Raw genomic sequence first — 25369 nt, forward strand, 5'->3', positions numbered from 1 at the left:
AATGTGGGTAACAGATAAAATCACTTTTCACATTAGGGAAGAATACCAAAGATAATACACAGGGTTTAGTTTTGGCTCATGTAGAGTATCTAAATTCAAGGTGATCTCATATAGGAAACTTAATAAATTGTTGCCTTCAATTCGTTTTTTAATCTGTGAAATTGCATAATGCATATTTTGAGGCACACATTACAGGATCCACTAGAATTATTTATACTGCTATTTCTACTTTTAAGAGAATTTTTATCTACTCTGGTATAGCTCTTTAGATATAGTCATAGAGGCCACTAAAAATAATGCCAAAATTCAACTGAGAAGAGAGTGGAATGGAAAAAGAATGGAAGGATAATGAAATTGGGTAGGAATAACAAATATTTTTAAAAGTTTCGAAACACATGCCACGAAATTACATATTTTGGCTAAATGCCACCGGGCAGCTGGAAGTGATCAGGAAATGAGCGGAATACCCTAATTGTCCCAGTTAGATTCTTAACTAACCCGTGATCTGGATGGGTCGCTCATGAAGGACTGTTTACACAGGCGGCTTGGTGAAGGGTAGATGTGCTAGGCTTACTGCCTACTCTTTGTTTCATTCAAAAACACTTTGAGAGGGCTATGAACCCCTAAAAAGGACAGCAGAACAAGAGTTTGTTGGATTACAAACAGAGATTAACAAAGGCATAATGTGTTTAATTATAGATATGTTATCAATCACGTTCTTTCTTGAGATGGGGAATATGGGCCTATAGATAAAATGAACTCCACTACTTCCCCATATTCTAAATTTTTCTCTTTTGGTTAGAAATTTTTACAGAAATCGCAATTTTAAAATAGGCCTCATCTTTCATCTCCAACTTCCCCTTCTGTTAGTCTTCTATGTGGATAATATTTAAGACTCACACATCAGTGAGACTAGTCAGACGTTTCAGGATTATTTTAACAGAAGACATTGAGTTCATTTACTTGGAAAAGAGGATTTTATTATGAGGTGTCTTTCAGAGATTTAAATGCTCTATTTTATCACAATGAGAATTATCCTCAAAGCAAATATTCCCCAAGATACCAAAGTATTCAGTTTATTTGAATATACTTAAACATATTGAAAGTTACAAAGCCTACGGTAAGCAAGCAACAAGTCAATAAAACACAACTCAGAATTCTAACATTTTCACATGGTATCACTGACTATGAAATGCAAAAAGATTACAAATGTTTAAGTGGAATGTATTCTAACCTATAAATTACACTAGTGTGACCAAACAAATGATCACATAACAATGGAAGACTACAGGACATGTCCTGTAAGTACAGAAATCTTGGACTGCATTTTCAAGAAAGCTTGAAAAATTAATTGACCCATCGTTTTAGGAGAGGGGGAAAAAAAGATAAGTATGGATTAGAAGGCTCTACATGTAGATAAAAAAGATTCTAATTAAAATATCTTAAACAGACTATTTTAGATGTTTATTTGATACTGGAAATATGGTCAACTATCATAAAGTATTTCTCTTCACAAAAATTCTATATATTAAGGATTTACACAATCCAGGGGGAAAAAAATCTAGAAATTTTTTTTTGCCTGAGAAAGCAATCTAAAACGGCTCTCCAAAATCTTGACTAGAAGTGTCATACTCTGCAATAAAATGCTTGAGTTCTTCAACACACCGCTCACCTATTTCATGTAAATTCTGTCTCAAGGCAAACTGTATAGACTTTTCTAATGAAGGATCTTTTTCAATCAGCATTTTCACAACCATCCCAAAAGTTTCACAGTCTTGTCGGTAAACCTAGAAAGACAAATACACTGTGGTTACTAAGAATAATTAGCCAAACATTGAGCTGATTCAGTCGACAGAATTATGATACTGAAATCTAAAAGGGAGACACAAAACCTCTCTTGCTCTGAGTGAACACTACTGCCAAAGGCCATTTAAACTACGATCTCTGAGGTTTGCTGGCAAGTTGAATGAGTAGAAAAGCACTGATATGCCACATCACTGACTATAGAAGTTAGGCATAGCATTTGTCAAGCATGATGCAGTCTACTAATAGGACATAAGACTAGAAATGAGAAGAACTAAGAACAAATGCCAGCTAGGTAAGACATGCTGATAGCTTTATTCATTTACTTGTTTGGAAGAAATAAGATTACAAGCCCCTCCCCTAACTTCATGATTATTTGTTTGAATCATGACCAGATGATAGATTCAAAATTATGTTTAGTATACAACAAGCAACTATAAGAAGGCTGAAAGTATTTATTTGAAAAAAGCGTTTCAAGTTATAAATGTTTGACCATAGTTAAAATCACCAAGGCAGAGTTCAGATCAAAACAGTATGTTATACACACACATGTTCATGCATACACATGTGTACACACAGATGTATATATAGTATATGCATGTATACAGGTATATATATTTTCCACTTTAATGTATATATTTTAATATTTCAATATGTATATATAATTTTTACCAATGGCAATCAAATATTATTTCCTGTTTAGAAACTGCTAAATTTTCTCCACACTAAAGGTCATTTCCTTAGTTTCAGTCACAAAATGCATTTTAGATTTCTATGCTATTTTTCATACTCTGTAATTCATGTATTTAAAGAAAATTAGTTAAGTCACCATGAAAATTAAATACCAATTATCTGATTTAAAAGTACTGTTTTAATTTTAATTTTTCCAAATTTAACAGAAACAATCAACATGTTCATTCTCTGAAAAAGGATTTTATTCACTTTTTAAAACCTTAGAAGTGATTTGAGACATTGCTTCATTCATGATAGTTCTCATTCCTCAAATGATCACTGCTAGTCATGGTGATTGCTGCTGTATTTTTAAATGTCTGCTATATTTTTTTATCCCTTAAAATAGCTATTTAAAGAAGCGTATTTGTTTTTGACTCTCAGTACTAGGTTGCCAAATTATAGTAAATTCACTTCCGTGCTCTTGAAAACAATTCATAAGCCCCAAAGAATAAGTTCTTCAAATGACCCAGAAATTAAAATATAAAATCCTGTTTGCCTTCTCCATCTCAACACTAAAACACACACACGGTTTTTCTAAATAGTGAACGAAATTTACCCCTAATAGCCATTAAATTTAATTCGACTATTTAAACCAAATATTTATTCCAGTTTATCTCAAGGTTTACATGACCCAGAATTAATATTACTGACTAATAAACCAACTTAGGAAACAGTATACCATCCACATGATATTACACAGGATGTCAATGCAATGGAGTACAGTAACTGGTCTAACAGAGTATCTAACGTAAGTCAAGCCAGTGCAGTCCCCATGGGGGAAGTCAGAACCATGATGTTTTTTACAGTCTTAGTGGAGGTAAATTCCTTACCAAACCAGTCAACCCACATAATAACAGCATTCTAACACCAACCATTGGCCTCAGCAGACCACTTTGTGGGTGGCCTAAATTTTATAGACTTCTTTATAGCAGATGTACTAGATGAGGATAAGGTTACACTGTGAATTAACCTGCAAATTCTTTAATGTAAATCTGTTTTACCTAAACTGTAACTTTTCGTTTAGCATATTTACAGAACATAAATGTAGCACAGATTTGCATATCAAAAGTAAAACCGTATTTAAAATGTGTTCATGCATTTATTTAAACTGCAAACTATTCTCTGGAGACAAGATAATAAAAGCATTTAAAGGCTCTGTTTTATTTTTTAATTGTAAGTCCTTTTTGAATTATTCATTGAAAAGACAAATTTTTGTACATTAGCTGACAAGAACAATCAGAACTTCCCAAAGCAATGTAATTCTGTACCACAGGGTAAATTTTCTACAAAGACTGCTTAAAATGCACTGGTTGGGCATTAGACAGGAAATCATTAGTTTTTTGTTAAAGGAAGGACCTCACCCTGCAAAGTTTTATAAATAAAATTCACAACGGTCAGAAACATATTTCCGAAATCTGTTCCACAGTAAACTCAATCCCAAACAGGAAGGGTGTAGTTATCTGTGGAAGAGTTTGTTTGCTTATGGTCCCAAGCTGGAAATGTATTAATAATCTTCAGACTTGATATCTACAGGCCACACAGGAAGATTTTGTTGTTGTTGCTTTTTCTCTTGATTGGACCTCATCAAAATGGAAACAGGTTAAAGTTTGGGTGGGACTCACATACACTGCACAGAAATATAGTTAAATTTGCCAGCATAATGAAAACACTATCTAAATGTGGTTTCACACAGTATCTGACTACAGTTGTGTTAATAGCTGAAGGCTCATAAAGTGCTTCTAGGAATAAAAGGACATGATAAACTACCAAAATTTTTTTACCATTAATTATGCTGTCCAGTGACTGAAGCAAGACTATTTGGCATAACAAACTATGATATAAAACTCCTCTAAAATGTACATCATTCTAGTCCTTACCTCTGTTCCCACAAAAAGAGAAACCAAAACTTAAGGCAAAATGAGTTGTTAGAATTTTCATTTCAGACAAATATCTTTAGGATATACATTACAGTTCCATAATAGTAGTTTAGTGGAATCATAGCAATTACACAGCCATTAGCCACAAGAAACTACTTGAATTTAGGTAAATATGCATATACTTATCTTAATACTTAATTTATAATTTATATTAATATTGAGGTAAATTAATAAACTGTAGAAGTCAGACATACACACAGCCTTAAAAGACTGAGGAATCAAAAACAATTCTTTTCTCTGTTGTTGATACCTCAAGATTTCCACATAATTTCCTTGATCTGAATTCCTTTGGCTTAAAAGGATGTGTCCTGTTTCAGGAGAGACGCATCCTAATGGTAAACGCAGACAAGTAAAACACACCATAAAGGAGCTATTTAGATGTGGAAGTGACAGGGAAGCCAGAAAGAGCACAGAAGTGGCTCCAAGAGCAGGTGTATCGAGTTCAAATCCTGACTCTACTACCACGGTGAACTGAAGAACATCCTCCAACCCCACAGCTGAGATGTCCGCATCCTAATTCCTGGAACCTATGGACATGTTACCTCACGTGGTACAAGAGACCCTGCAGATGTATTTGTATTAAGGATTTTGAGAAGGAGAGATTATCCTGTATTATCCAGGTAAATAAAATGTAATCACATACGTTCTTAAGAAAATGCAGAAAAAGAGAGGAAATGTGATCACAGAAACAGAAGCTGAGCAATGACTTTTAAAGATAGTTGTAGGGTAGGAGGAGGGAGCTACCCTACCAGCCAAAGAGTACAGGTAGCCTCCAGAAACTGGAAAAGGCCAGGAAAGAGATTCTCCCTTGAAGTGTCCACAGTAAGTTCAGCCCTTGCAGAAATCTTAATTTGGACCTGGTGAAACTTGTTTTGGACTTTACACATTCTTCTTAAGCTCACATGGAACATGCATAAGACAGACCACATTTCAGGCCATAAAACATGCCTTAGCAAATTTAAAAGAAGTATGCTCGCAGACAATGGAAAATTAAGTTAAAATTCCAAACAAAGATAGCTAGAAAAATCCCCAAATATTTGGAGATTAAACAACATACATGCGTGCATGTTAAGTTACTTCAGTTGTGTCCAGCTCTTTGCAATCCTATGGACTGCAGCCTGTCAGGCTCCTCTGTCCATGGGATTCTCCAAGGCAAGAACACTGGAGTGGGTTGCCATGCCCTCCTCCAGGGGATCTTCCCAACCCAGGGATTGAACTCGCATCTCTTACATCTCCTGCATTGGCAAACAGGTTCTTTACCACTAGTGCTACCTGGGAAGCTCCATTAAACAACATACTGCTATTGATAAATAACACCCAAATCAAAGAAGAAGTCTCAACAGAAATTTTAAAATATGTCAAAAATATAACTTATCAAAATTTGTGAGATGCAGCAAATTCATGTGACTTGCTTTATTATGATATCTGCTTTATTACAGTGGTTTGGAACTGAACCTGCGATATCTCCTATGTAAATGTTTGTAAATGGAGATACAGTCTACATTCATGGATAAGAAAACTCACTATTGTTAAGATATTGGTTCTTCCCAACTTGATCTATAAATTCAACAGTCACTACACCAAAATCGCAACAAGTAATCTTGTGGATTACTGACAAACTACTTCTAAAGTTTATATGGAAAGGCAAAAGACCCAGAATGGTCAACACAGTATTAAAGAAAAACAACAAAGTCATAGAACTGACACTCAACTTCCTATAAAGCCACAGTAATCAAGACTGTACAGTATTATCAAAAGAACAAAGAGATCAGTTGTACAGAATGAAGAGCCCAGAAATAGATTCATACAAATTGCAACTGTTCTTTGAGAAGGGAGCAAAGGCAATTCAAAAAGAAAGAGCAGACAACTAGGGTGCTGGAGGAACAGACCATTTATGTCCGAAATCCAGAGACTAACTCACAATGGACTATAGACCTAAATGTAAAATACAGAACTATAATTCTTCTAGAAAATAAACAGAAGAAAAAATCTGGGTGATAACACCAAAAGTATATTCCAAGAAAGAAAAAATGGATTTCATTAAAAATATCTCTGGGACAGACAATGTTAAAAGAACAAACAGACAAGTTACACACTGGGAGAAAAATCACTGCAAGGCATATATCCGAAAAAATACTGGTATCCAAAATATACAAAAAAATTCTTAAAACTCAGTAATAGAAACAAGCTCAATTTAAAAAATGGGCAAAAGAGCCAAACCTCACCAAAGAAGACACTTAGATAGTAAATAAGCAAATGAGAAGATGTTCAAATATCATATGTCATTAAGGGTACTGAAAATTAAAATAATGATGAAATGAGACACCACTACACACCTATTAGAATTGTTAAAATCCCAAACAATGACAACTCCAATTTCTGGTGACAATGCAGAGCAGTAGGAACTCACTCATTGCTGGTGGGAATGCAAAACGATACAAGCCACTTTGACAGACGAGTGAGAAGAATCACACAACTGAAAAACAAGCAAGGGGAAGTCACACACCTTCTGTGCCAGTTTCAGTACATACAGACCCAACTATGCTGTTGTAAGGACTGAGCTAATGAAGAGCACTCAGTACAGTGCCTGCTCTACAGGAGGCATTCAATGTACGTTAGAAATGCTGATGATGGGAAAAGAAAAACATTCTAGCTTTGTCTAGAGAAGGGAGTATTAGAAAATGGTATTATAATTTCTTTAATGTTTAACATCCAATTTCTAACATCAATGACTATATTTAAAATTATATCATTAATGCTTTTATTTTGGTTTTAGTTTTATCTCGAGTCATCCTTCACTTTCTACTGACATTAACCATGTACACATTGAAAAAAAATCAATATGAAGACCACATTCACCATCTCAAGAACCAATTCTTTAAACATGAGGAGTTGGTGTTAGGAAAATACGGAGGAGGAAAATGAAACAGCATTTTGGAGAAATTCAATTGGCTTGGCATAGCTTAAAGCATGCTCACTCTCCAAGCAGGCCATGAAAAGCTTTCTTTTAAGGAGCTTAGATCTCAACTTATAAACAATTAGCAAACAGATAAAAATCTACAAGCAGGAGAAAGTGAGAAGAAAGTGAAAGTCGCTCAGTCACATCCGACTCTTTGCGACCCCATGGACTATAAATATAAAGTCCATGGAATTCTCCAGGCCAGAATACTGGAGTGGGTAGCCTTTTCCTTCTCCAGCGAATCTTCCCAACCCAGGGATGGAACCCAAGTCTCCCAGATTGCAGGCGGATTTTTTACCAGCTGAGCCACAAGGGAAGCCCAAGAATACTGAAGTAGGTAGCCTATCTCTTCTCCAGTGGATCTTCCCAACCCAGGAATCAAACTGGGGTCTCCGGCATTGCAGGCGGATTCTTTGTCAACTGAGCTATGAGGGAAGCTGGAAGTGGATCTTTTTGATACATCAGGGAAAGAATGGTTAGGAATCAATGCTATGGGGTTCCTGAGAACTGGAACTATGAATGTCACATGATGTGTTAAAGAAAGATGAGATTAGGGGCTTAATTCAGAGTAATTAAGAAGCAATATGAAAAAAAAAAAAGAAGCAATATGGATATAATAATATAAAAAATCATGGGTAGAAGGTTTTATTTCAACGGGGAGGGAACTGGGAATGGGAGATAAGGTCAGTACCTAATATGTAATTCAAGTGAAGTGAAACTCCTCATTTGCCTACAACAATTCTTTGCGACCCGTGGACTACAGAGTCCATGGAATCCTCCAGGCCAGAATACTAGAGTGGGTAGCCCTTCCTTTTTCCAGGGGATCTTCCTGACCCAGGAATTGAACAGGGATCTCCTGCAATACAGGTGGATTCTTTACCACCTGAGCTATCAGGGAAGCCAAATATGTAATTTGAAGCACCTGTCAAAAGGAAGTGGAGTACCGAGTCTAGTCCTTAGGAGAAGGAAACAGAGGAGGAAGAGAGATCTTATCTTCAGCACTAAAGTGAGCTGAGGCCAGGGGAGTTCCTAGAAGAAAGGGTAAGTTCTTTCCCGCTCCAGTATCTGATAGAGTAGATATTAGTAAATGTTGAATGAATAGCTAAAATCAGTTCTGAGAGAATGTATAATGCAACAATGAAAAGACGGTCCAAAGTAGACGTCTAAAAACATCAGTATCAGTCATAAAGTGACAATAAGGAAGACTATGAATCAGGAGAGAATGAAGGAAAAGGTTTGTAAAATAAGGACAATCAATCAAATGTCAGAGAAAGATGACAGAGGCTAGCAGACAAAATGTATTGATGGGATTTGGAATCATGTGTGGAACTGGAAAACTGCAAGAGCAGTTTACTGGGATGGTAGAGATTATAGATCTGTGCTGTCCAGTACAGTAGCCTCTAGCCATATGTGACTATTTAAATTTTAATTAGTTAAGTTAAAAATTCAGTTCCTCAGTTGCACTTTAATGGCGTTCATATCAGATAGTGCAAATATAAAACATTCTCATCATCACAGAAAATTCTATTAAGGAGTGTTATTACAGAGGATTGGGAAGTGAAAAAAGGATAAGGTGACAAGTGTTGACCTGGTAAATTAATTAGTATATGTTTGCAACTATTTTACCATTAAGGTGGAAATAAAAGTTTACCACTTTTAAAGAAGAACTGTGAAATATAATTAGTACCTGTGAAATGTTGCATAATTTTTTATGAAATTCATATAAAAATGTAAATTAAAAAATAACTCCAATTGAGGCTTAATATACAAGGAAACATTCATAGTGTCTAACATGTTGGTGAGACTGGGAAAAAATGTTGACAACACAATGATGTTAAATATTGGAGCAAATGTAAACCCTTTAATTTGGGTCTGCAGTAATGTAGAAAGTGTCAAAACTGTTGTAATCTATGTTACTTCCTATGCTATATTAATAGAAAAGGGTATCTTTAAACATCCTCCTCAATGCTGCACTGGCTCTTAAAAACACAGCTCCAAAAAGAACACTGATGGTTGCTAAGAAATGCATTATGAACACATGGATTAGATCTCAACCACCTACATTCAATATGTGGGTACAATTATTATAGCCACATAAAAAAGTCAGTCCAAAATTAATGATAAAGTGCTAATGATAAATGCTGAAAAACCTCAGCAACTAATGTTTGTTAATTCTCATCCATACATACAGATCAATTTATAAATTTACAGGGTTCAATCAAAGATTAATACTCAAGTGATTCTTGTTTTACCCTTTCCAACTTATTGGTTCTTCCAATCATAATAAACTCAACAGACAAAAGTAAGCAAAACAATTCCAGAGTCTATATCTTTCACTGATGCCAAATGCCAAAACCAGGCACCACTGAAAGTAAATACAGGAACTGGATAAATCTCAAATCAATATCGAGTAAAAATAAAGTTGCAAAGGAAATTAGAGATACCATTCATGTATGTTTTAAAAGTTTATTTAGTTTAGGAGTATAAACAAATATATTAAAAATACATAACAATGAACTCTGAGAAGGGAGGGAGACAGCAGGGACTTGAAAGGGGCTTTATCTATATCTGTAATATTTTAGTTTAAAAAAAAAACTGGAGGTGGGTCAGAAACATTAAACTCAAGTTAACAGCATACATGATGAAGTAAAGAGTACTGAGAGTAAAGTGTACTGAGGACCCTTTATGAGTGAAGTGACTTGAGATTTGCAATGTAACTTGCCATGCATCAAAAAGTAAGATGGATTAATGGATGAACAGAAGCATGTATAGAAATGTCAAAGCAAACAAAACAAAATACTAATTAGAGAATCTAAGTGATTGGTATATGGGTTTGCACTGTATAATTACTAATATTTGAAAAATTTTATAATAAAATACTGAAGGGAAAGAGAGATCTAAAGCAAAATACGTCCTAATGATAGTAGGGTCTGATCATCTCAGCTTACAAATGAAGATGGATCTCTGTTTTGCTTGGACCCTGGGTAATGAACTTTGCATCTTATCAATGTAGGTTGAGAATTACAGCTATTAGTAAGTCTGTAAATTCAGATACAAATTTGAATGACAGACAGCTGTGCCTGTCAAACAACTAGAACTCACCAACTATGTGCAAGGCACTGGATTTGGTAATATAGCAGACGCTGCTAAAGGAAATTAGATTCCAATTAAAAAAAAACAACAGAGTAATATGTTTAAGACAACCATAAGGCAAGGCAAAATACAGGCACACCTCAGAGATACTGAGAGTTCAGTTTCAGACCATCATAATAAAACAAATACCACATGAATTTTCTGGCTTGCTTGTGCATATAAAAGTTATGTCAGATAACCTATGGACTAGGAGAAAATATCTGCAAACAATGTGACCAACAAGCGGTTAATTTCCAAAATATACAAACAGTTCACACAACTCAATGAAAGTGAAAGTCACTCAGTCGTGTTCTACATTTTGTAACCCCATGGACTATACAGTCCATGGAATTCTCCAGGCCAGAATACTGGAGTGGGTAGCCTTTCCCTTCTCCAGGGGATTTCCCAACCCAGTGATCGAACCCAGGTATCCTGCATTACAGGCAGATTCTTTATCAACTGAGCTATCAACTCAATATCAAAACCAAAAATGAACCCAATTAAGAAATGGACAGAAGACCTACATAGACATTTCTCCAAAGAAAACATACAGATGGCCAAGAGGCACACAAAAAGATGCTCAACATCGCTAATTATTAGCGAAATGCAAATTGAAACTACAACAAAGAATCAGCTCACAGCAGTCAGAATGGCCATCATCAAAAAGTGCAAATAATAAATGCTGAAGAAAGTGGAGAGAAAAGGGAATCCTCTTACACTGTTGCTAGGAATGTAAACTGGTATAGCCAGTGATGGAAAACAGTGTGGCAGTTCCTTAAAAAACTAAAAACAGAGCCACCATATGATCCAGCAATCCCGCTCTTGGGCAAATACCTGGAAAAGATGAAAACGCTAATTCAAACAGATACATGCATCCCAGTGTTCACAGCAGCACTGTTTACAACAGCCAAGACACAGAAGCAATGTTCATTCAACAGATGAACGGATAAAGAAGATGTGCTAGATATCCACAATGGAATACTACTCAGCCATAAAAAATCATGAAATATTGCCATTTGCAGCAACATGGATGGACCTAGAGATTATCAATCATACTGAGAGAAGTAAATCAGACAGACATTATATTACTTATATGTGGAATCTAAAAAATAATACAAATGAAGTTACAAAACAGAAACAGACTCACAGACATAGAAACATTTATGGTTTCTAAACATGAAGGGGAAGCTGGTGAGGGATAAATTATTAGTTTGAGGTTAGCAGGTACATACCACTATATATAAAATAGATAAACAATAAGGATTTACTCTATGGCATAGGAAACTACATTCAATCTTGTAATAATCTATAATGAAAAAGAATCTGAAAAAATGCATGTATATACCTGAATCACTTTGCTGTATATCTGAAACGGATTTAAAATACTATATTTTAAATCAATTATACTTCAGGAAAAGAGCTGGTTACACTGTACTATAGTCTATTAAGTGTGCAATAGCATTATGTCTTAAAAAATGTATATATTAACTTTAAAATGTTATTTCTAAAAAATGCTAACCCTCACCTGAGCTTTCAGTGAGTCATCTTTTTGCCACAGTTGACAGCAAAAATCACAAATCACCATAACAAATGCAATAATAATAAAAAGTTTGAAATACTGTGAGAATTACTAAAATGTGGCACAGAGATATAATGCGAGCAAATGCTGGGAAAATGGTGCCAGTGGCCTTGTTAGACGCAGGGTTGCCACAAACCTTTAATTCATAAAAAAATGCAGTATCTGCAAAATCCAATAAAGCAAAGCACAATAAAAAGGTACGTCTTTATAGTAAATGCCAGAAGACAAATACAAAATGTTATTTATAACATTTCTAAAGAAAAAATCATAATGAGTGGAGAAGGAGTGGATTAATGGCACTTAGAATGCTGGCTATTTCAGGAATTTTGGAAGACTGCAAACAAAAAAGCATAGTATGGTTAAAGAAGACTGAATCTTGGAAGATGGGAAAGATTTGGAAAAGATGGCTAATGGATAGGCTGGAATCAAATGAAGTTAGATATAAACAGATTGGACTACTGGCCAATGGTTTAGCTCCCCCTTGACTTAAAATAACTTATAATGGTGATATTTTTTCTTAAACAACAGACAACAAACCAACATCTGAAGACTGTTGATTAGAGAAAAATGATGTATTCATTACTAGTGTTCCCTTCAAATCTGATTCAGTAGACCAGGAGAAGTCATTTGGTGCTCAATGTCAGTAACTGGTCTGAGAAAAATTCTAAGATTCAAAACATTTTATAAAAAGGCTGAATCTAAAGAAAATTAGTCACAATGAAGATAAAAGGCAATTAAATAAAATAGGTTTAAAAATTCCAGTTGCTGAGAAAATGGTTAACAATAAGCATTTTGCAAAATGACAAAACTTAACTGGTAGCTTTTAATATTTTCATGTCTAAAAACAATAAAAATACTTTATTAAAGGCAGGGAGAGATAGGTTCAATGTAGACATTTTCCCCAAGTTGATGTTTAAAACATTCATCACAATGAAACAGATCACAGGTTAAAATGACAAGTCAGCTCCTTAAAAGATACTTGTCACTTATTATTTCCCTTGAATGAAAAAAGAAAAATCTAGTTAAAGTGTAAAATTTCTCATGTACATACTGAGCTAATTATTTTTAACGCATAGCTATTTGTCATGAAAAATTATTATACTACTGAAAATTAAATGAAACTAATGAGTATACAACCAAAAGAAAAATCTAACATATAGTTTAAGTTAGTGTTATTCAAAGATTTATTTTCATTAAGATTACTTCCAAAAAAATCTTTTTAGAAATCAATAGATTTTAAATTTTTCATGAGATTAGTCTAATTCTAAAATGATTTAACATTATCAATCAGGAAAGTATGAAGTCCTGCCTGACAAAAGGTCATGTTTAGATTTGAATAAGGCTATAAAACAAGCTGAGTGCCAAAGAATTGATGCTTTTGAACTGTGGTGTTGGTGAAGACTCTTGAGAGTCCCTTGGACTACAAGGAGATCCAACCAGTCCATCTAAAGATCAGTCCTGGGTGTTCACTGGAAGGACTGATGCTGAGGCTGAAACTCCAAAACTTTGGCTATCTGATGCAAAGAACTGACTCAACTGGAAAAGACCCTGATGCTGGAAAAGATTGAAGGCAGGAGAAAAGGGGATGACAGAGGATGAGATGGTTGGATGGCATCACTGACTCAATGGACATAATTTTGAGTAGGCTCCATGAGTTGATGATGGACTGGGAAGCCTGACATGCTGCAGTCCATGGCGCCACAAAGAGTCAGACACGACTGAGCTAATGAACTGAACTGAAAAGAAAGTAAACAGCAGCAGCCTGTTCCATAAATGAAAAATCTTACATTGGTTTGAGATATAAGAGGAGCAACCTCCAACCACCCAATAACCCTCTGACAGGAGAAACTGTCAGGAGTGACTAAGCAGGAAGCAGCTTAGCTACGTCATGACCCGTCTTCCTCACCCATTCCTCCCGATTCCTGTCTTATAAGGGAGGTTGGAGAGAATCCAAAAGTAAGGTTGTTTTAACCTTGTAAAAATATGGAAGAATGGCTCAGAACCTAAAAGTATTAAGTTACTGAGTCCAATCACTGAGTCATCAGGAAGGGCTCTCGCTACACTGCAGGAAGAATTTTAAGAAAATGAGGAGGAAATGTAAGTAAAGGTCTCCAAGGCTAGAAATAGTTATGGGTTACAATTCTAAAGGGTATTTTTGTTTATTCAAATGTAATAGCATTTAGAAATTACTGGCATATTAGAAACATTAAGTCACTAACATCTTCATATAGGCTTTTACATTATTTTATGTACCAGGACTATCCTCATATCCTCATTTTACAAAAATATTGAAGCAGAGAAACTGAAGTTCAGCTGCAAGATGTGTTACTAACATTCACAGCCTAGTTTTCTAACTTAACCCTTACAATACAGCCACTATAACTGCCGAGAATTATTTAAATCCAAAAATAAAAATAAAGTCATGACTGAGACTAAATCTTTGGCAAAGACAAATTAATTCACTTGATTTTGAAGAGTGGTGTAAAGAAAGATGATCAGCCTTCCAGGTCATGATCCTAACTATTATACCTTAAGGAAGTGAGATGTTACTCCTATGTGTGTGCTTTATGTCTAATGCTCTAGAAGTCATTCCCCTAGTGCAATCGGAAACTTGGGTGATTTCTCCATACAGCTTCAGAGATGTCCCTAAGATAAACTTAGTAAAAATAAACAAGTCAGATCAGTCACCTTCCCCATGCTGAGAAAAAGCACTACTGTTCTGTTAACTACTTATGCTATTGGTTTAAAGAGCACTTTATGGCTGAAATGGGACATTTTCAATGAAGTCTACACAGGAGGCTAGTTCTTCTCTAGCTTCTTTGCCAGGTGATTCAGTGGATCTTTTTTGCTAGATGATTCACTCTATCATTCCATTTCTTTCAACATTAAAATTCTGTATTGTGAAATTAAGGGAAATTAATTTTTCCTACTATGAAACCCCCATGTCTCACACTGAAAAATTAAGTTATGCTTCAGTATACATGTGCTACTGTGCTACTTTCCTTTTCCTCTGCTTTCTGTGATATTAGTTTAAATATTTTGTATGTAATGCAGTTTAGAAAAGCTTTCATTTTTGCTACAATATCAAGGTTTTGTGAATTATCAACTCAAGACAAGAAGTCCTTGCTACTAATTTTGGGAGACTTAAAGTGCCAGTCGCTTTTTAGCGAAGATGATCGGAGTGGAGTTATTTAGAGGTCACCGTGCCAGAAAGTGCCAGTGAAAGGGCAGGAAACAACAAAGGTGGTCAGGATTAACTGTAACTCCAGTAAACAGGCAGCTTCAGCAGTTTCTGCTTAGCTGTACCTTCCCCACCCCCACTCTGAGAGAGGCCTCTGACAGCTACATTTATATTATATTCCAATGGAAAAATACATATTTATAAAATAGAATTTAAGAGACTTTGGTGATAAAGACAAATGCCAGGGTTTACTAGATTATGAATCACGTTTAGGAGGCTGCACTGCCAAGGAATACAGGAAAAGTGGATAGCCAGTGGGGAGAAAGGCATGAGGAGAAAGAAGGGAAATTAAGGAAGAAGTTCAGAAACTGCCTGTGGCCTTCCAGTTCCGGGCTCTAAAACCTGGTTTTTGCTCTCTTTCATGAGAAATCCTCATAAGCCAATACGTCCCCTTTACTTGCTAAAGGTAGTCTGAGTGGGTTTCATATTGTAAGCAAAAGGAAGTTTCTCCAAGTACCTAGCATGATAGCCTACTACATGTAGCGGATGCCAGCTGGCCTCAGGGCTGGGGTGACAAGCTGGGAGCAGCAAAGACCTGCAGTGCTTTCACACTGGCAAGAGTGCCAGGGTGACGGCAGAAACCTATTTTTTCTTCAATGGGATCGCAAACCTCTCTGAGGTGCTTCACAAGGCTTTAACCAACATAGCTGAAAACAGGCTATACTGTTTCATGGTGAGAGTTAAAACAACTTTCACCAAGCATTGGAGTTTCCACTGAAAATGAAGCTTTTGTTACTCCTACTTTTCAGTATCTGCTTTCAACTCATCATATGCAAATGTAAGAAACAGAATATTATCAGTCTACTTAATTGTACTTCTACCAGAAAGTTTTTCAATTAGATAACATACAGGACCACTCTGAATACTTCTATGGTGTGGGGCTTTTTTCCCTTTCTACTAGAAAGGAATTTTTCATAACTAACACAAACAGCACAGCTTCATTTTAAAAATAAGAATTATAACATCAGGTATAGTAAAAACTAAGTTAAAATTATTGAGTGTTTAAAATAATTCATTATTTTACTATTATCTCTGAAGGTATCTATATTATGTACAGTGGGAAAAGTCCATAAATCTCATTACATATGGATGGAAATACATATTTAATGGTCTTTCTAAAAATATTTTATACTCCATACATGTAATAGCATAGTTTACAGAATAACTGGTATATAATTCAAAATTAGTCTTGATGTGTCTACTTGATATTATAAATAAAACTACTAATGTCTTCTTAAATGATACTGAAATAGTTTCCAAGAATCAGAGACATACTTACAACAATACTGTGCACAAAAATGAACACGTACACATTAGAATAACGAGGTGGTCGTCATTATATCAGCCAATTAGGCCGCTGCTTCCATTTTATGCTGATAAGGACCATGTGTTAATCACTAAGTATGATGTTATTAAATTTTTAAAAATAAGATGTAAATCTGATCCTCAAAAAGCCTTTCTGAAGAAGGAACTTAGCTTCTTCAAGAAGGAACAACCAAGGATTTGAGCTAGGAATCCATTCAAATGAATCTAATTTTCACAGATACTTTGAGGTAAGTTGCTATTACAGAGGCTTCCCTGGTAGCTTAGACAGTGAAGAATCTGCCTGTAATGCAGGAGACCTGGGTTCGATCCCTGGGTTGGGAAGATCCCCTGGAGAAGGGAACAGCTACCCCTACAGTATTTTGGCCTGGAGAAGTCCATGGACTGTATAGTCCACGGGGTTGCACATATTTCTATTTATACGAAACCATGAGGAGGTCATAGCAAACACCCTCTTCCAACAACACAAGAGAAGACTCTACGGATGGATATCACCAGATGGTCAATACCAAACTCAGATTGATTATATTCTTTGCAGCCAAAGATGGAGAAGCTCTATATAGTCAGCAAAAATAAGACCAGGAGCTGACTGTGACTCACAGCATGAACTCCTTATTACAAAATTCAAACTAAATTGAAGAAAGTAGGAAAGCCACTAGACCATTCAGGTATGACACAAATAAAATCCCTTATGATTGTACAGTAGAAGTGACAAATAAATTCAAGGGATTACATCTGATAGACAAAGTGCCTGAAGAAATATGGACGGAGGTTCATAATGCTGTACAGGAGGTGGTGATCAAAACCATCCCTAAGAAGAAATGCAAAAAGGCAAAATGGTTGTCTGAGGAGGCCTTACAAATAGCTAGGAAAAGAAGAGAAGTGAAAGGCAAAGGAGAAAAAGAAAGTTATAGCCATCTGAATGCAGAGTTCCAAAGAACATCAAGGAGAGGTAAGAAAGCCTTCCTACGTGATCAACGCAAAGAAATAGAGGAAAACAACAGAATGGAAAGACTCCAGATCTCGTCAAAAAAATCAGAGATACCAAGGTAATATTTCATGCCAAGATGGGCACAATTAAGGACAGAAACAGTATGGACCTAAAAGAACCAGAAGAGAAAGAGGTAGCAAGAATACACAGAAGAACTATACAAAAAAGATCTTCATGACCCAGATAACCACAATGATGTGATCACTCAACTAGAGCCAGATATCCTGGAATGAAAAATCAAGTGGGCCTTAGGAAGCATCACTACGAACAAAGCTAGTGGAGGTGATAGAAATCCAGCTGAGTTATTTCAAATCCTAAAAGAAGATGCTGTGAAAGTGCTGAATTCAATATGCCAACAAATCCTCAGCAGTGGCCTCAGGACTAGAAAAGGTCAGTTTTCATTCCAATACCAAAGAAAGGCAAAATTGTACTCATCTCACACACTAGCAAAGTAATGCTCAAAATTCCCCAAGTGAGGCTTCAATAGTATGTGAACCGAGAACTTCCAGATGTTCAAGCTGCCTTAGAAAAGGCAGAGGAACCAGAAATCAAATGGCCAACATTGGCTGGATCCTACAAAAAGCAAGAGAATTCCAGAAAAACATCTACTTCTACTTCATTGACTATGCCAAAGCCTTTGACTGTGCAGATCACAACAAACTGGAAAATTTTTCAAGAGATGGAAATACCAGACTACCTTACCTGCCTCCTGAGAAATCTGTATGCAGGTCAAGAAGCAACAGTTAGAACCGGACATGGAACAACAGACAGGTTCCAAATTGGGAAAGGAGTGCGTCAAATTTGTATACTGTCACCCTGCTTATTTAATCTATATGCAGAGTACATCATGAGAAATGCTGGGCTGGATGAAGCACAAGCTGGAATCAAGATCGCTGGGAGAAATATCAATAACCTCAGATATGCAGATGACACCACCTTTATAGCAGAAAGCAAAGAGGAACTAAAGAGCCTCTTGATGAAAGTGAAAGAGGAGAGCAAATAAGCTGGCTTAAAACTCAACACTCAAAGAGAAAGATAATCGCATCTGGTCCCATCACTTCATGGCAAACAGATGGGAAAACAATAGAAACAGTGACAGACTTAATTTTCTTGGGCTCCAAAATCACTGCAGATGATGACTGCAGACATGAAATTAAAAGACACTTGCTCCTTGAAAGAAAAGCTATGACCAACCTAGACAGCATATTAAAAAGCAGAGACATTACTTTGCCACCAAAGGTCCATTTAGTCAAAGCTACTGTTTTTCCAGTAGTCATGTACGGATGTGAGAGATAAGACCATAAAAAAAGCTGACTACCAAAGAACTGTGGTTTGAAAAAGAACTGTGGTTTGAAAGTCTCTTAAACTGCAAGGAGACCAAACCAGTTAATCGTAAAGGAAATCAGTCCTGAATATTCACTGGGAGGATGGATGCTGAAGCTGAGTCTCCAATACTTTGGCCATCTGATGTGAAGAACTGACCTATTAGAAATGACCCTGATGCTGGAAAAGATCAAAGGCAGGAGGAGAAGTGGACAACAGAGGATGAGATGGTTGAATGGCATCATTGACTCAATGGACAGTAGTTTGAGCAAGCTCTGGGATGTGGCGATGGACAGGTAAGGCTGGTGTGCTGCAGTCTGTGGGGTTGCACAGAGTTGGATACGTCAGCAACTGAACTGAACTGATGAGGATAAAAATGAGAGCGCTGTAACTGTACTTTTAAATTAATAATTTTTTTAGCTGGAAAAATCAGTAAGACAGGAGTGATTAGTATATTTTAGGTAAGAATAACAGGAAAAACCAGAAATTAAATCTTTGTTTGGATTAGCAGCATTGAATACTTAATTGCTTCAGATAAAATAATGGTCAAAAGGCTGGCCACCTTACCACAAGAGCCAAAAGAAACAGCAGGCTGCAGTTTCCCCTTTATCCTTACTTCATTCAAGATTATCATGTGCTCATGTAGATACAACATAGACAGAACATTTCATATAAACACATCCAGGAAAAATTCATTAAACCATTTCTTTCCTCACACGTATTTTCAGTGTCATATGTCAATAAAAAGAATAAATATCAAAATGTGGCTTCACTCTCTGAGGGTTCAGTGTGCATACTTCATGTTATAGTAATTAATAGGCCAGAAATTATTTTTGATGGTTAAGACTTGATTTCCTGAGAAAACACAAAATCATCTGTGAAAAGTAATTGCTAAAATAGTCTACTGTTAAAAAGGACTGCTTATATGCTTTCAGAGGTACCATAATCCCAAAATCTAACTATGTTAATACACCTCCTTATTTCTAGGTTTTGCTGTTTCTATTTATTGTAAACTTTCTTGCTCACAGAAGTCATCATCCTATTGGCTTCCAAGATCTGACTCAAATAAATTCATTAATAAAATCTTAGCTACTAAAATATTCTTATCATCTACCAAAAATATCATCCACCATACATTTTTCAGGATTTTATCTGCTCTCATGTGCCACTTGCATTTCCTTAGCTGCTTTTCTACTTCAATTGATTCAAAATTTTGTTCAAGGTATATTTCACAAAACATTTCCAGCTACTTGAAATATGTAAGAAGCATACATTTATTTCTGGCCATCCTACCTACATTATATTGAGGGCAAATACAATTTATTTTGCTTCTTCTATAACCATCTCCCATTAGGTATAAGGCTGGGAACAAAATGGATCTTTAAATTCTTTCTGATTGATTTAAAGACTTAACATCATATATTCTGGCCTTGGCTCAAATCTTTAATGAAACATTCTGTCCACCCTTTCAACTGAGCCTGCATGCACATTTTGAGATTAGTAAATGAATTTGTTCATAACTATTGTCAATGAACACTGTTCCTTGATCAAGTAAATATAATAATTAAATTTGTAGTTGACTGAACATTACAAGGAAGGTGTAAGCAAACCCTCTCACACCCCGCAGTCTGCAGGAATCAGTACTGTCAGGCCAAGCCACTAACTGGTCAGGGACACAGTCCCACTAACAGCAGATGGGCTGACCCCAAGCCCACAGTCGCCCGTGGACACGGCTCTGCCCAGCAGAGGGCCCCAGAACTGGTCCCGTGCACCAGTGTGCAGGCACAAGACCCAAGATGCCCAGGACCTGCAGCCAGAGTACCCGGATGTGCTGAGAGGCAGGGACTACGCCCAGAAATCACTGGGATCTGGCTCCACTCATTAGCAAGCCAGGTCTAGTCTTGGGAAAAGTCTCATTCACCATGAAGTAAGATACCAGATCCAGGACCACTGCAGCCCCACAGCCTACCTTCAGGCTAGTACCAGCCCCAGGATGGCATGGGCCATAGCCCTGCCAACCAGCAAGCCAAAACAAGCTTCAGAACACCCCACACCACAAAGTCGGCTGTGCCTGAACTGGTGATACACACCAGCAATCCAAAAATACCAGATCTGGGACCCCCTGGCCTTGCATCCAGACCCCAACACCCAGCACTGCCTATCAGTGGGCTGGCACTGGTCTAAGGACCCTGCTTCACCCAGCCACTGATGGGCAGGCACCAGTCATATGATCCTCTAGATCCCAACTCCACTCACCAGTGAACCAGCACTAACCCCAGGGCCCACAAGGGTCCTACAACTGGTCACCTCACGATATAGCCCCACCAACCAGCAGAGGGCAATCTCTGGACAACAGAACCTGGCAAACAAACTGTGCTTACCAGACTGGCAAGAATAGTTAGCCCGCCACAGCCCACATAGAAGGTATCCCTAGAGCATATAACTCTGGTTACCTAGAGCATATAAAGAAGAGTGCACTGCCGGGACTCACAGGATGTCTCCTACAAAAGGTCATTTCTTCAAGGTCAGAAAATATAATCAACCTACCAGATACACAGAAACAAAAACACCAATTATACAAAATGAGGCAACAGAGGAACATGTTACAAATGAAGGAACAAGATAAAATCCCAGAAGAACCACCAAGTGAAGTGGAGACAGGCAATCTACCTGAGAAAGAGTACAAGGCAACAGTTGTAAAAATGATCAAAAAACCAGGGAGAAGAATGAATGAACCAAGTGAGAAACTAGAAGTTTCTAACAAAGAGAAAATGTAAAGAAGAACTAGGCACAGATGAATACCACACCTGAAAGGAAAAATACACTAGAAGGAACAGAAGACTAAATGATACAGAAAACAGATGAGTGAGCTGGAAGACAGAGAGTGGAAATCACTAAAGCTGAACAGAAACAAACAGAAAAAATAATAAAAAGAAATTAGGACAGTTTAAGACCCCACTGAAACAACATCAAATGTACTGATATTAACATTATAGGGGTCCCAGAAAGAGAAGAGACAGACAGCAAGAAGCAGGGAACATATTTGTAGACATAGCCTAGGAAAAGAAACAAACATCCAAGTCCAGGAAGCACACAGAATTCTAAACAGGATAAACCACAGAAGGACCACACCAAGACAGACTACAATTAAAACAGAAAAACAGAAAAGAGAATACTAAAAGCAACAAAGGGAAGGGTCAATACAGCTGTGGAGGAGTGGGAGGCACAAACTTCTAGGTATAATACAGCTTTAAGAATGTATTGTACAACACAGAAAGAAAACTGAAGTGAAGTCGCTCAGTCATGTCCGACTCTTTGCGACCCCAGGGACTGTAGCCTACCAGGCTCCTCCATCCATGGGATTTTCCAGGCAAGGGTACTGGAGTGGGCTGCCATTTCCTTCTCCAGGGGATCTTCCTGACCCAGGGATCAAACCCAGGTCTCCCGCATTGTGGGCAGACACTTTACCATCTGAGCCACCAGGGAAGCCCCGTACAACACAGGGAATATAGCAAATATTTTGTAATAACTGTAAATGGAAAGTAACCTTTAAAATGTCTTATAGAAGATTAAAAATATTTTTAGTAAATTAATTTTTAAAAAACAATAAAATAAAAGCAGCAAGTGAAAGAAACAAAAAAAACACACAAGGGAACTCCCATCAGGAGTTATAAAAGGAGTCCCATAAAAGTTAGCTGAAAAACTAACTTTTCAGCTGAAATTCTGCAGGCCAGAAGGGAGTGGCATCATGTATCTAAAGTAAGAAAGGGAAAAACATATAACAAAGAATATTCAACCTGAGGAGAGTTTCATTCAGATTTGAGGGAGAAATCAAATGTTTCACAGACAAGCAAAAGGGAAGAAAGAGTTCAGCACCATCAAACAAGCTTTACAAGAAATGTTAATGGGATTTCTGTAATCAAAAAAGAATATAGCACAACTAGGGGGAAACAAACACATTTGAAATGAAAATTACAAAAGGAAAAAGCTCATCAATAAGGGCAAATATATACAATAAAGGTAGTAAATCAGTTGTGGACAGAGGAAGGAGGAAGGTTTAAAGACAAAAGTAACAATATCACCTATGTCCACAATAAACATTTAAGGGATTCACAAATCAAACGTGAAAAATATGGTGTCAAAAACAATAATCATGAGGGAAGGAAAGTAAAAATGAAGGGTTGTTAAAATGTGCTTGAAATTAAGATATCAGCAAATTAAAATAATCACATATATATAGTCTGCTACAGAGAAACTTCTGCTACCCATAAACCAAAGATCTAATAGAGACACACACACACAAAGAAAAGAAGTCAAACAGAACACTAAAGACAGTCATCAAATCACAAGAGAAAAGAATAAAAGGAACAGAAAAACTACAAAACAACCCCAAAATAGTGAACAAAATAGCAGAAAGTACATAGATATCAATAATTACTTTAAATGTAAGTGGATTAAATGCTCCAATCAAAAGACAGAGAGGCTGAATGGATACAAAAACAATACCTGTATATATGCTGTGTGTAAGAGATTTGTTTCAGACCTAAACATATGCAGCCTGAAAGTGAGGAGATGGAGAAAGGTACCCACACAAACGGAAAGCAAAACAAAGCTGGGGTAGCAACACCTGTATCAGACAAAACAGACTTTAAAACAAAGACCGAAACAAGAGATAAAGAAGGAAAATAATAACAATCAAGGAAACAATCCAAGAGGATATATTAATTGTGTATGTATATGCAGCCAACAAAGGAATACCTCAATACATAAGGCAAATATTTACAAACATGAAAGGAGAAATGGACAGTGACACAAGAGCAATAGGGTACTTTAGCACTCTATTTACATCAAGGGAAAGATCATACAGACAGAAAATCAGTAAGGGAAACACTGACCATAAATGGCACTTTGCACTAGATGAACTTACTGGATATATATAGAGCATTTCATCCAAAGGAAACAGAATACATATGCATGTGCACAAGGAACATTCTCCACGACAGATTAAATGCAAGACCACAAAAGAAACCTCAGTAAAATTTAAAAACCTGAAATCATATCAGGCATTCTTTTCTGACCCCCAACAATGAGACTAGAAATCAACTACAAGAAAAAAACTGCAAAAATACAAATATGTGGAGGCTAAAAAATATGCTACTGAAAACCCAACAGATCACTGAAGAAATCAAAGAGGAGATAAGAAAATACCTAAAGGCAAATGAAAACAAAAACACAATGATCTAAAACCTTTGGGATGAAGCAAAAACAGTTCTAAGAGGGAAGTCTATAGTGATACAAGCCTACTTCAAGAAACAAGAAAAATATCAAATAAACAACCTAACCTTAAAGCTAAACAAACTAGAGAAAGAACAAACAAACCCAAAAGTTAGTAGAAGGAACGTAATCATAAAAATCAGAGCAGAAATAAACAAAAAGACACTTAAAAAAAAAGAGGCAAAGAATCAATCAAACCAAAACTTAGTTCTTTCAAAGGATAAACAAATTTGATAAGCCTTTATCCAGACTCCACAAGAAAAAAAAAGGAAGCGGGCCCAAATCAGTAAAATCAGAAACGAAAAAGAAGTTACAAGTGACACCACCAACAAGGCAATGAAACATAAGTAACTACAATGAACAATTATATGCCTCAAATGGACAATCTAGAAGGGACAAACTCCTGGAAATGTGCAATTCCCTAAGACTGAACCAAGAGGAAACAGAAGATATGAACAGACCAACTATTACAAAATTTGAATCAGTAGTTTAAAAAAATTCCAGCAAACTATAAAGTCCAGGATCAAATGGCTTCAGAGAATTCTACTAAACATTCAGAGGGTGAGTTAACACCTGTCCTTCTCAACCTACATCAAAAGACCACAGAGGAAGGAATGCTTCTAAATTCATTCTATGAGGTCAGCATTACCTAGATACCAAAACCAAAAATATCACAAACAAAAGAAAACTACAGATATTCCTGATGAACATGAGAGAGTTAAAGCTTAAGCAGGCAGTCCAAGGGGTTAAAGGAGGAGATAGCAGACATTCTTTTATACATTCTTTTGCCTTAGTCACTTAGCATGTGTTTCTTTTAAGCCCTGTACTGGTATTGCAACAATATATCTTGCCTGAGACAACTGGCTCCACAGCAGTAATACATCTTACTCATGGAAAATGCTTTTCTAAGACATCCTTATGCTTTTCTTAGGCTCTATGCTAATGATTATAATTGTAACAAATCTAGACTGGGAACCTGCTTCTCAAGCCTTGTACCTCTGATCACACAGCAACAGTCTATCTTGACCAGAGAGGTTGCCCGGAACCTGTTCTCCCTGTCTAATCTTGTGCCCAA

At 36.5% G+C, this 25369-nt stretch overlaps 1 protein-coding gene across 7 annotated transcripts in view; it reads right to left on the reverse strand.

Moving 5' to 3' along the window:
- Nucleotides 1-958: 958 nt before the first annotated feature.
- The window catches only part of PPHLN1 (periphilin 1), a 154130-nt gene continuing 129719 nt past the window's right edge, over nt 959-25369 (reverse strand). For all 7 annotated transcript variants that reach the window (XM_061129690.1, XM_061129722.1, XM_061129714.1 and 4 more), the window contains one exon: nt 959-1787. In XM_061129690.1, the coding sequence (XP_060985673.1) occupies nt 1593-1787 (195 nt within the window). In that variant the 3' untranslated portion in view covers nt 959-1592. The remainder of the gene's footprint in view (nt 1788-25369) is intronic.

This window comes from Dama dama, chromosome 3 (assembly GCF_033118175.1).
Source record: "Dama dama isolate Ldn47 chromosome 3, ASM3311817v1, whole genome shotgun sequence".
NCBI classification, from domain to species: Eukaryota; Metazoa; Chordata; class Mammalia; order Artiodactyla; family Cervidae; genus Dama; species Dama dama.